Raw genomic sequence first — 12324 nt, 5'->3', positions numbered from 1 at the left:
AAACAGAGTCACACTCTGTTACCCCAACTGGATTGCAGTTGTGGGATCATAGCTAATTTCAGCCTTAAACTCCTGAGCTCAAGTAATCCTTCTGCCTCAGCCTCTTGAGGAGCTGGGACTACAGACATGCACCACCATGCTCAGCTAAGTTTTAAATTTTTTGTAGAGATGGGATCTCACTATGTCGCCTAGGCTGCTCTTGAACTCCTGGCCTTAAGAAATTCTCCTGCCTCAGCTTCCCAAAGTGCTGTGATTATTGGCGTGAGCCACAATGCCTGGCCTAATTTAACTTTTCATTAAAAAAAAAAAAAAAAGGTCAGGTACTGACAAGTCCAATTCCTACCTCTTATGTGAAGGACCTCTATGAAGATGATGTCTCAGCTCTTGGGTTTTGGAGATTGGCTTCCAATTCCACTATCCTACTCCTCATTTCCTTTCTTTTAAATAATGAGGTTTAAAAAATGCCATGAAGGTTAGTATATGAGAATATTTTTTTCAGAATAGCAAATTAGAAAAAGAAATAAAATTATATTGTTTGATAGGAGACTTTAATTAGAAACATATAAGCACAGTTTTTATATTTGATACTGATATGGTTCGTCTCTGTCCCCACCCAAATCTCATCTTGAATTGCAGCTCCCATAATTCCCATGTGTTGTGGGAGGGACCCAGTGGGAGATAATTGAATCATGGCGGTGGTTTCCCCCATACTCTTCCTGTGGTGGTGGATAAGTCTCAGGAGAGCTGAGGTATTTATAAGGGATTTCCCCTTTTGCTTGGCTCTCATTTTCTCTTGCCTGTCACCATATAAGTTGTGCCTTTTGCCTTCCACCATGATTGTGAGGCCTCCCCAGCCACGTGGAACTGTGAGTTCATTAAACCTCTTTTTCTTTATAAATTACCCAGTCTTGGGTATTTCTTTATCAGCAGCATGTAAACAGACTAATACAGATACCTTTTGAAAAACTATTGAAGATGTCTTCAGGGGGCTTCTGAGCCAGACTTCCTGGATAGTGGTTTCTGTTCCACATGCCTATCAGATTTCTAGCTGCTCCAAACTGCTCTTCACTAAGACTTCTTACATTAACTGTGAAATGAGTGCAGTTTCCCACTGAAGAAATGATATAACTCATCATTTGATGCTTGAGAACAAACAGGGGTACTGAAATATGCATACAACACCCTGAATATTTTCCAAGTCTGAGGTTGTCCCTCAATAAAAATATTATGTGGACATCTTGAATTCAGGAAACTTTGCTACCACTGACATACTGAGATCAAAGAAACCACACATCTGAACACTAGAAGTTCATTACAGTGAATACCAAACCAATCACAACTGGATATGAAAATGTTGGCTACTAATTTTGGTCAGGATGAAATAAGTTAAAGAAGCAAGAATAACTTGGAGTTGGTTCTCCCCAGAGTTCTGAACAGGTTACAGGTTACAAAGCAACTATAACTGAATTGCTATAAGTGCCTCAGATTCTCTTGTGATTATATGTAAAGATATTTAAGTTTGGGGTGATTTTATAAAACTATTCTTAAAATTAAACTTTAATGAGAATATTATATTAAAATGTAATCTATTTTCCCTCTTTAAATTATACTTTCATTTGCATGCTGATGTGGAGAACTGGTTTTGAAAAGGAATTAAGTCCTTATTCCTTGATGACTTTGGTCACTGCTTCTGGGTAGCTATTTTGCTCATGAATTCCTTGTCCTAGTCCATCACCTCTATGGTTTACTTCTATTTCTTCTGTAGGTAATAATTTCTCTTCAGGAATGTGCAACTCTGGACATCCAAGTTTCTTCTACTCATCCTAGAAATATGTGCCAGGCCAGAAAGACAGGGGATTTGGAAATTAAGAAAAGTAACTATAGGACACTTGTGAGAGATTAGGGTTAGTTTTTCACAGTGACCCTGAGATTTCCTTTAGGTTTAGAGTCCTGGATACTTTTAAAAATGTTTTATTTTAAGTTTTAAATTGACAAATAAAATTGAATATCCTTATTGTATACAACAAGCTATTTTGAAATATACAGTATATACATTCTGGAATGGCTAAATTGAACTAATGAACATATGCATTAACTCACATAGTTATCATTTTTTTGGTTGAGAACACTTAAAATCCATTCTTTTGACATTTTTCAAAAATACAACGTATTGCTACTAGCTATAGTCACCATGTTCCGCCATAGACTTCTTAAACTTATCCCTTCCATCTAAATGAAATTTTGTATCCTTTGACTAATATCTTCTCAACCTTCCCTGAATCCATTATTTCAGCCCCTGGCAACCACCATTCTACTCTCTACTTTTATGAGTTCAACTTTTTAAATTCAAGTTTTCATTTTTGTGTAAATTTCAATTATTACAAACTATTGGGAGCAAATGAATCTTCCAATACACCTCTTACTTGTGTATAGGTTTTTCCCATTTTGGAAGGAATAGGGGGAATCATACAGGCGGGATGAATCAGCTTAACCACACTGATACCATCTGACACTATAAAGGGACTAAAAATTTAAAGTTAGCATTCTAATTGTAGCTCTGAAATCCAGACTCCTAACATATACTCTTTGCCTTTAACTACACAAGTTTTAGTGCCTCAACTTTAGTGAGTTCTCCTGAGTGACTTTTTATTAGGAGCCGTTCAAATGACAACTTTGACCAAAGTGTGTCTGCTGATAGCTCTTCCTCTCCATTTTACAATTTATAGCTGTGTAACTAGAGATCTGTGTCCACAAATGCCTGAATTTTCCAACTCATCTCAGAACTGAATTTGCAAAGAAGATATCACTTAAAATTTTGACACTTAATTCTGTGTGTTTTCCCCAAAGAATCCTAGCCAGCAACTAATTTTCTGCACAAGGTATCAAAAGCACTTAAAGTAGCAGAATCATAAACCTTTGCCTAAACAAAGGGATTGACTTAAATCTATTGAATGGACTCTGCATTTCTTGTGCAGTGTGAAATGTTTAACATCCTCTGTCTGCCAGTTCTGGTTCTTTAGTTCTGCTCATTATATATAAAAAGCCTCCCTATCCCATATTCAGCTTCCTTTTTTGTTTCTTTTAACAGAAATGCTGGCATGCAACTTGCCTCCAGGAATAGCTCGGAGCTGATGTTCTCAATTTAGTCATGCGAATTACATTTTTCTCCTCTTTGGAAACACTCCCCCCCAATCTCTGTAATCATGACCCCATTAGAGCTAGGTGATTTCAATCAAAATGAAACATATAGCTTTCTCTAACCCATAGGAAGGAACATATTCTACAACAGTGTCTAATCACATTCCAAGCTAAAAGAAGTATATTGTTTATCTGGAAGAATATCTTTTCCCTTGAAAAAGAAAGTTTGTATGTAAGGCTCAGCTTCAATATATTAAAATGTATACCTGTTTACTTTTTAGGTTGAAAAGTTTTTATCAAGGTTTTCAAATAATGACTGTAACATATAAGAATGATGGAACATTTGTAGACACTTTTCATATTAGAAAATATCTACTAGCAGGTGATGTAAAATATACTGAAAAGAATACGAGAGAGTTGTTGAATGGCTTTTTACTTCTCATCATACAATTCTATTTCTGAATCTTTTTCTTAGTCATTTTTGAATATATAAACATTTTTTCTATTAGATAACTTTACCTGTTAAAATGAGCAAAATGGGGGTAGAAGCATTAGATCTGCATGCTATTTTGTTAACAGTCCATATAAAACAGTTATGTATTTTCAAAGGAATATTTTCTCTACTTGGTATTTAACGAATTATGAAACTTTTGGTCCTAAACATGGGTACCTGTGCCCGTTTCTCTGCTTTATCACACAACATCCCAAGATTTTTGTATACTTACAGAAGCACAGTTTTCAGACTTGTCTTCTATAAAACCAATTTGGCAGGGCATCCTCTGATTCTGCAACCAGTAGTCTGTTGACTCCAGGAGGCTGTTGCTGCGAAGAACCTGGGGGAACCCAGAAAAACTCAGTGCTTATTTGGCAATGCTTTCTATCTAAGCTCTTTTTTTTTTTTTCTTATAAAAAAACCTGTAGGTGTTTTCTTTTCCTCAGAGCTTCCGGGTATTAGAAAAAAAAAACTTGCAGGATGATAGCACCTCTAAAATGGATAAAATATCCAACCTAGAATTAGCTGGAGAGAAATACATTAATGTTAACATGGATGTTCTCTCATCAAATTCAACACCTGGAAATGTCAATTGTGTAGCTTTTGCATAATTTGCAATCAAATGATTGTTTTTGGGGGTATGGCTCTATGGGCGATGGGGGTCACATTTCATTTAGTGCTAATGTTCTTTCACACTCCATAAATATTTCCAATGAACAAAATGTGGGGTTTTTTTCCTTTGATGTAATATTGGTTCTTCACTTATTTAGTTCTGCTAACATCGCTTTGACTAGTGTACAATTTTTCTAGAACACCTAAGGTACTATGTTAAGTTTAAAAGTTGTTAGAGATAACTAGGAAACAAATTGCATTAAATACCATTTGCTATTTTGAAATAGGATGGTATGGCAAAAATAATTGGAACACATGAATTAACAAAACCAAATATGACTTACAAATATCTTAATTCTGGGCTTGGATTCTTAAAGCAAGGAAGAACAAGCATATTTTGGAGCTGAGATATTTTGAAGATGAAATATTATAAATAACTGCTAATGTCTCCAATTATTGGCTGGCCGTGGTGGCTCACACCTGTAATCCCAGCACTGTGGGAGGCCAAGGCAGGTGGATCACCTGAGGTCAGGAGTTCGAGACCAGCCTGGCTAACACGGTGAGACCTCGTTTCTACTAACCATACAAAAAGTTAGCCAGGTGTGGTGGCGTGCCCCTGTAATCCCAGCTACTGGAGAGACTGCGGCAGGAGAATCACTTGAACCCAGTAAGCAGAGGTTGCAGTGAGCTGAGATCGCACCATTGCACTCCAGCTTGGGCAACAAGAGTGAAACTCTGTCTCAGAAAAAAAAAAAAAAAAAGCCAAATATTGTATAACATTTTCTTTATCTTTTTAAAGATTCCCAATGCTTTTCTGGTACCCTCTACCCTCTATTTTATTAGGGGATATGTCTGGTAATACTTGACTACTACTTTCACTTAAGCAATGTAACAGATTTAATCAGTTTGGTTAATGACACTAAAATAGATTGGTACTTCAATTACATTTCATTCGTACAACAAAGATTGTCTTCTCTTTTTCTGTGAAGATAGAAATACATTACTTTTGGTCCCTGAATACAGTTAAGTAAATCTAATTCTGACACATTTTACATGAGTAATATTATTCATCTAAAATAATGAAAATGTATTAATGATAAATGTTATTATAATTAATAATAATAATATAAAATATAATTATATATTAAAATAATATCATTTATTATATTAATGATGAATTTTCGTTAATACATTTTCATCATTCTTTCCCAGAACAGTACAAAGAGACACTTTGTGAATGAGCAAGTAGTTAAATGATAAACTTGGATTATTACTGCAGACCGGCATTGGCTAGGGAGCTTCTTCAGTTCTCTTAAATATTTTACCTAAACTGGTTCTTAAAGGGTGGGCTGGGACCTCTCAGGGTCTCTGAAATCTTTCAGAGAGTGCAGCAGTCAGACTACTTCGATAATGATACTAAGATGTTATTTGTTCTTTTTGTTCTTGTTGTCTTGTATATATTCCGTGGAGTTTTCCATAGGCTACGTGACGTGTGATAGCACAACAGACTGCATGCAGAGGCAGCTAGGACAGCTCAACTGTCTTGTATCAAGTCAGACATTAAGGAGATTTGCAAACATGTGAGTTGAAATCACTCTTCTCGCTAAAGGGTTTTGTTTGGTTTTGGAAAACAAATATTTTTCATAAAAGTATGCTATAGAAGATAGTGTGTTTATTATTATTTTAAAATTATTTTGTCAAATAATAAATTCTTATTTAGTTTAAATTCTGTTTTATTATTAGAAAATAAGACGAATAAAAATTTTTCTTAGCTTTAATTTGTAACATGGAAATTAGCAATAAGTATAATCTATATAAACAAGAGTTTCTTGAGGTCCCTAATATTTTTCTTAGAGTGCAAAAGAATTTTGAGTTAAAAAAACATTGAGAACCATTGATCCAGATGAACTTTATTTAAAGCAGAAAAAGGCTGTAACTCCACATTCCCTTTATACCATTCAAATGCCTTTCCCTTTTATTTCCAGCATGGAATAGAGTTTAAGAGCAGCGACATTAGTGGTCTAACTGGGTTGCAATACTAACTTGGTCATTAGTAGAAGGATGACCTCAAAGAGATGACTTAAAACCCTGAGTTTCAGTTTCCATAACTGTGAATATGGATACTACTCAACTGGTGGGATCACTGAGGGTATTCAGGGAGATGATATATGTGAAACACTGTGCCATGGAAATGGTAAGTTATTCTCTCAGAACTTGGTTTTTACTGTTACTATTTGAAGGTGGCTGAAAAGGATAATAGAACTTTGGATGCCTTCTGTCTGAAATGAGAGGACTGAAAATATTTCAGATGTGTGATGGCAGATTTTCTTTAGCAAGTATTCTGGTCTAAGGTGTAATTTTAGTTATGCATTTTGTAGTATTAATAGTTACAGCTACTATTTTTGTATGCTTAGAATATGTTGAAGTTGTGCTAAAATTTTCACATATATATATTTTTACTTTTTCACTTAATCTTTTTTGCAATGCTATAAGGTGGGAATTATTTGAAGGATACGAATCTTTACAGAAATTTTCAGGTTGAAAATCAAGACCTTGAGTCTCAGAGAGATTTGAATTTCTGCCCCAAGTTGTTCAGAGCCTGACTTTGGATGTGAAATTACTGAACAGGGCTGTCTTATATACCCATACAAATGGGTATGATTTGGGGTAGGTTTCCAAAAACTTGTCTGCACCTATTTTTTTTTTGTAAATAAAACTACATTTTCTTATGGACTTCCATTTTAAAGTTAGTTTTCTATGAATGAAATTATGAGGTGGCAGTTTTCTTGAAAGACAGGAAACTTTTTGTGATGTAAATTACATAATGTAGTTAATCTACTTGGCAAGTATTATCAGTATTTTTTTTTTTTTTTTTTTTTTGAGGCGGAGTCCCGCTCTGTCGCCCAGGCTGGAGTGCAGTGGCGCGATCGCGGCTCACTGCAAGCTCCGCCTCCCGGGTTTACGCCATTCTCCTGCCTCAGCCTCTCGAGTAGCTGGGACTACAGGTGCCCGCCACCACGCCCGGCTAGTTTTTTGTATTTTTTAGTAGAGACGTATTATCAGTATTTTAATGTCTCAAAGGAAAGCATGCTTTTACACCTAACTGAGTTATCTTTAAGCCAACCGATGTTTTCATGCTTCTTCTGCTCCTTGCCTTTCTGTGATCCCTAGATCTTGGAACACCCAACTATAAAGCACTCGTTAACTCTGTGCATAAGAATATTAAAGATTTAAAATACAGGCATCATCGCTTCTCGGCCTTTTGGCTAAGATCAAGTGTAAAACACAGGCATCAAATGAGCATACTAGTTCATAATGCCTTACAATGCAGTTTAACAAATATTCTGACTAAGAATCACTTCTCAGTCATTCTAGAGCTCACTACTCAGAATTATATCCTGCACCTTGTCTACATTCTGATATATTTAGGACACATAATACCATGGTTACAACAAAGTATGTCAACAGAGTAAAGCAACTGTCACTTATCAGTATTGGCCTTAGGAAGGGGACAGAGTTCAAACACAATTCACTTGGTGGTTTCAGAAAATTGGTGGGTTGGATGGGTACATTTTCCTGGTGAAACACAGACAGGCAGAGGGGGACTTGCCAAAAGTCATCAGTCTGAAACCTCGCACTGCGAAGACTCCAGAGCTATGAAAGGGGCTGTCTGAAGATGAGACTAGTTGGGAGAAGAGCTGGCTACCTGTGGGATTTCACCTGCATTTAACTTCTCTAACAGAGGAATGTGCACAGACAGATTAATCTGTCAAGTCCTCGGCAGATATTTCAAAGGTATTAATTCTTTTGAACCTATTTTAAAAATAAATAACTAAAAATATACAAAGACCTTGCTCTGTCCTATCCTAGAAGTGAGGAAAATGTCAAGTGCTTTAGGGATCTGCTCATTCAATGAAAAATTTTAGGAAGATTTCTTATTTGACTCTTCCATTTCCCTGGGATACTGTGAATCTTTCCTAAAGCACATCTTTGCTTTAGAAGAAACAGAAATAGCAAAATAAGGAACTGGAATTTAAAATAAAACCTAAATCTTGCCGTGCTTAAGAAGAAATGTTTGGAGGAGAGCTTCTTTGTTTGGTGAGAATATTCATTCAGAATATTCATTCGCCACATAAATGTAACTTTAAAATTTTAATTTTATCATCATTAAAAATTAGTTCATCTGATTATATCAATAATTAAACATTTTTCCATAAATTTCATTAACATTTAGATGATTCATTATTAAATATTTATATTTTTAATTATTGACCAAATAATTGTACATTTATTGAGAACTGTCTGGGCTAATGCCCTAAACCACACTATTGACTGAATTAAATCTCTAGGCTTGTGAGGTAAATTCTCAAGGCTAACATAGATAAGGTTCTTAAAACAGTGCCTGGTGCATCCTAAGTGCCCGATAAGCATTAGCTATCATAATAGTTACTATTTCCTTTGCCCAGGCTTAGAGGGATCAAGAATTTATCTAGTTTTTGCAGAACTAGAATTTCAGTCAGGTTCCCAGACATTAGAGTCTCCACTAAGGCAGTGTTCCATTAAAATTATATAGTTTCTCATTTTCAGGTTCTACCCTATCCCAGTCTATACATTTACCCATATCTCGCTTTCTCTCTCTGAGCTCAGGTGTGTTCAGGAGGTTTGAATTCCAGTCCTGACTCCTTGTTAACTGTGTAGTTAAGTCCACTAGCTCCTGGCCTCCCTTTGCCTTTGGTAAACAATCAAAGCAAATGATCTAAAGGCCACTTCTATACCAACCATTATGTAATTCTCCTCCTCCCTTCCCCTTTTGCTCCTCCTCCTTCTCCCTTTCTCAAATAGTATACATTGAGAGCCAAATAAGCAAGAGAGAATAAAAATGCGGACTTCAGTAAACCACTTAGCATCATATGTTAAGCAATTTTAGCCTGTGAAAAGCTTTTAGTTTCATGGCTTAGACAAATCATAAGGAAAAGAAGAACGCTTGAAGGAAGAATATGTACTTGAGAATTCAGTGATTTTGAGGCTTTATGGATATAGTCTCCCTGCTGAGAAAGTTGCTTTCTGAGAACGAAAGGAGAAAAACTCACCAGGCTCTCAACGGCTCCTTTATTTATCTGCTGTTTTTAGTTACGGACTTACTTATTTTAGATGAAGAACTAATAATGAATGTTTTGTGTGCTCACGAATTTGAAATAATAATGGCACATTTTCTTTTAAAATTTCATGAGTGCAGTAAATAAGGTTAGGAAGATCCTTTTGCTCTACATTACAGTTATGTTTCTTTTTATATAGAGAACCAAGTTGAAGATATTTAGTATTGATCAGACAGAGAGGGAGAAATAGACTCTTAGTAACCTGGACAGAGTCCCAAACATCACTGAGCACTGTCTTAATATTTTTTAAGTAATTTAAATTGGAGAAGACAGTGACCGGTGGTTAGTCACTGAGGTTTGGGGACAGAACTGATATTAAATCCCATTTCATCTTGTTGAATGAGCTTGGGCAAGTCATTTAACTTCTGTGGGACTTAGTGTTTACATCTATTACATGAAGATAATTAAAGACATTTCAGAAGTTTATTCTAAGCGTCAAATGAGAAAATGCTTGTAAAGGGCTAGCCTCGACAGAGTATGCAATTGACACATGGTTGCTATTAGTATCAGAAATGCAGGAAAATGTAGACAATATCTGTTTCATCAAACATTTTCTCGGCCTCTTCACAACATTTGACAATTCCTCTTTTTTTATTTATTCGTGATGTGCCATTGTCATTTTTCTCCTCCTGCTTCTCTACTCTCCTTCAGTCAGTATCAGTCAACCAATGCTCATTGAGCTCTTTTGATGTCGGCACTGAGAATATTAAGAGGGATAACTCTACTAGAGGAAGAACAAACACTCTGACTGTGATAAAGAAATTCTGGTGCTTTGATCAATGACAATCCAGGTCAGCTATCACCAAGGATGGACTGGTCAGTTCTCCCTGGGGGAAGGGATGGCAAAGGGCTTTGCCCTTGACCAGAGCATTGAAAGGTGGATCTGTGTTGTCTGGATGTATCAGGGCAGGTGGAGAAGACATGTGTCTCTTTTCAGCTAGTTTTTCCTCCCCAAGTGTGGTAAATATAAGTATTCCTTATAGTTTGGTCATCAGTGTGTTGGTCTTTCTACTCCCATCAATCATTTTCCTTATCTCCTTAGCATTCATGGAGTCTCAGGGAATTAATTACAACCTGGAGGGATGACTCGCTGATCCGTAGCTCCAGGTTTAACCTTTCTATAGAGCTTGACTTTTTGCACTCCTGTTAGTTATTACTTTTGGATTTCTTGCTGTCACCTTGGACTATTCATGTCTACACACAAACTCCCTCCTTCCCCACTTTCAGTGCCTAAGAGAAACCTGACTTCCTGACTTCCCTATTTGCAGTTGATGTCAGGACAATTCTTCCAGTTACCCTTGCTTGAAAATTCGGTGCTATCTGGAACATCTCTTTATCTATTTCCTGTCTTATAGTCTGCTCTTCAAAGTTTAATTTGGAGAGCAAATTACTTAACAATTAGCAGTTACTTAAGTTCTTTCAATTACTTAAAAAATAGCAATTTTTTAGTGCACACCATGGATTACTCTCCAGGTAATACAACAGTGAGTAATACGTAACTGGTCTCCATATTTATGGAACTTAAAATCTGGCTTGGGAGCCAAACAGAAAATAAAGGAGCATTGAAGTACACACTTAATTATACACTATGGTGGCTATCATGAAGAAATAAACACAGTGCCGTGATAGGGAATAAAGGGGATGGGGATTGTTACGGTCTGAATGAATGTGTCCTCCTCTCTCCCCACCCCACCCCATCAACTCACAGGTTAAAATCAAATCCCCAAAGTGTTGGCATTAAGAGGTAAGGCCTTTGGGAGGTAATTAGGTTAAAAGGGCTCTGCCCTCATGCATGAAATTAGTGCCCTTATAAAAAAAGGCTTGAAAGCTTTTTGCCCTTCTCCCATGTGAGGACATGACAAAAAGGCACCATCTATGGAGAATGAGTCTTCATTAAACACTGAATTTGCTCTCACCTTGATCTTGGACTTTCCAGCCTCTAGAACTGTGAGCAATAAATTCCTGTTGTTTGCAAATTACACAGTTTAGCATATTTTGTGATGGCAGCTCTAACAAACTAAAACAGAGACGATACTTGAGACGGGAAGTTAGGGAAGGCTGGACACACACAAAGGTCCTATGTATTCATATTGTAATTCTCTCATCTCTCTATCTTCCTTATCTCTGAAATCCATCTAGCTCACTAAAACCAAAATAAAGAAAAAAAAGTAAGCTTTGAAGACAAATCTGATTTCAAATTCCAGTTTTTCCATTAATTACCTGTTCAACCTAAGGCAAGTCACTTAACTTCTGAGTCTCAGTTTTCCCACCTACAAAATGAGGGTGGTATTTCTACTCACAATGAGGAATCTTTTGCAGACATTAGAAATAATGAATGCACATGCTATCTGATTACTTCAAGTGCTCACGAAGAGTAGCTATTGTTATTATTAATATTATTACTAATGTTATATAATTCTCTCATAAGACTTTGACCACAATTGACTAACTGATCCAATAAATACGACTGAGGACCTTCTAATCCTGTCAGAAACTAAGCTGGGTTTTGCAAAACAAGACAGAAGGACAATATTTGCTGGGGGTGAGCCCAAATTTTTATGGGCTTTTTGCCAAACAATTAGCATTCAAGAAAGAACAGATTCTAATTCAGCTCTCTCCTGTTAATCTTTTGATAAACAGTGACTAAACTCCAATGTTTAAGATACTGCATTTTGCCCAACTTAGAGTTTCCTAGGCTTTGTCTCAGATTATCTCCCTCCATAAATACTCTGCTATAATCCACGAGTTTAATAAACAGCTCTACCACATAGCCTTTATGATGCATACATTTTTTTCCACATCATTCCACCTGCCCCCTGAAGTTTTCATCAATGTTCTTCCCCAACCCTCAAGATATAACTGAAACTGAGCCTGCCCCTATATAAATATTTCTCTGTTCTTGTGAAGTTTTTGTAATACAAACAA

General features: G+C 36.3%; 1 protein-coding gene across 3 annotated transcripts in view; it reads right to left on the bottom strand.

Annotated features, from left to right (window-relative positions):
* Positions 1 to 12324, bottom strand: part of SPHKAP (SPHK1 interactor, AKAP domain containing) — a 202289-nt gene that overhangs the window by 128169 nt on the left and 61796 nt on the right. For all 3 annotated transcript variants that reach the window (XM_010366559.2, XM_010366560.2, XM_010366561.2), the window contains exon 3: positions 3864 to 3971. In XM_010366559.2, the coding sequence (XP_010364861.1) occupies positions 3864 to 3971 (108 nt within the window). The remainder of the gene's footprint in view (positions 1 to 3863; positions 3972 to 12324) is intronic.

The sequence above is a fragment of the Rhinopithecus roxellana genome, chromosome 14 (genome assembly GCF_007565055.1).
Source record: "Rhinopithecus roxellana isolate Shanxi Qingling chromosome 14, ASM756505v1, whole genome shotgun sequence".
NCBI lineage: Eukaryota > Metazoa > Chordata > Mammalia > Primates > Cercopithecidae > Rhinopithecus > Rhinopithecus roxellana.
This window is presented reverse-complemented; position numbering and strand designations above follow the sequence as displayed.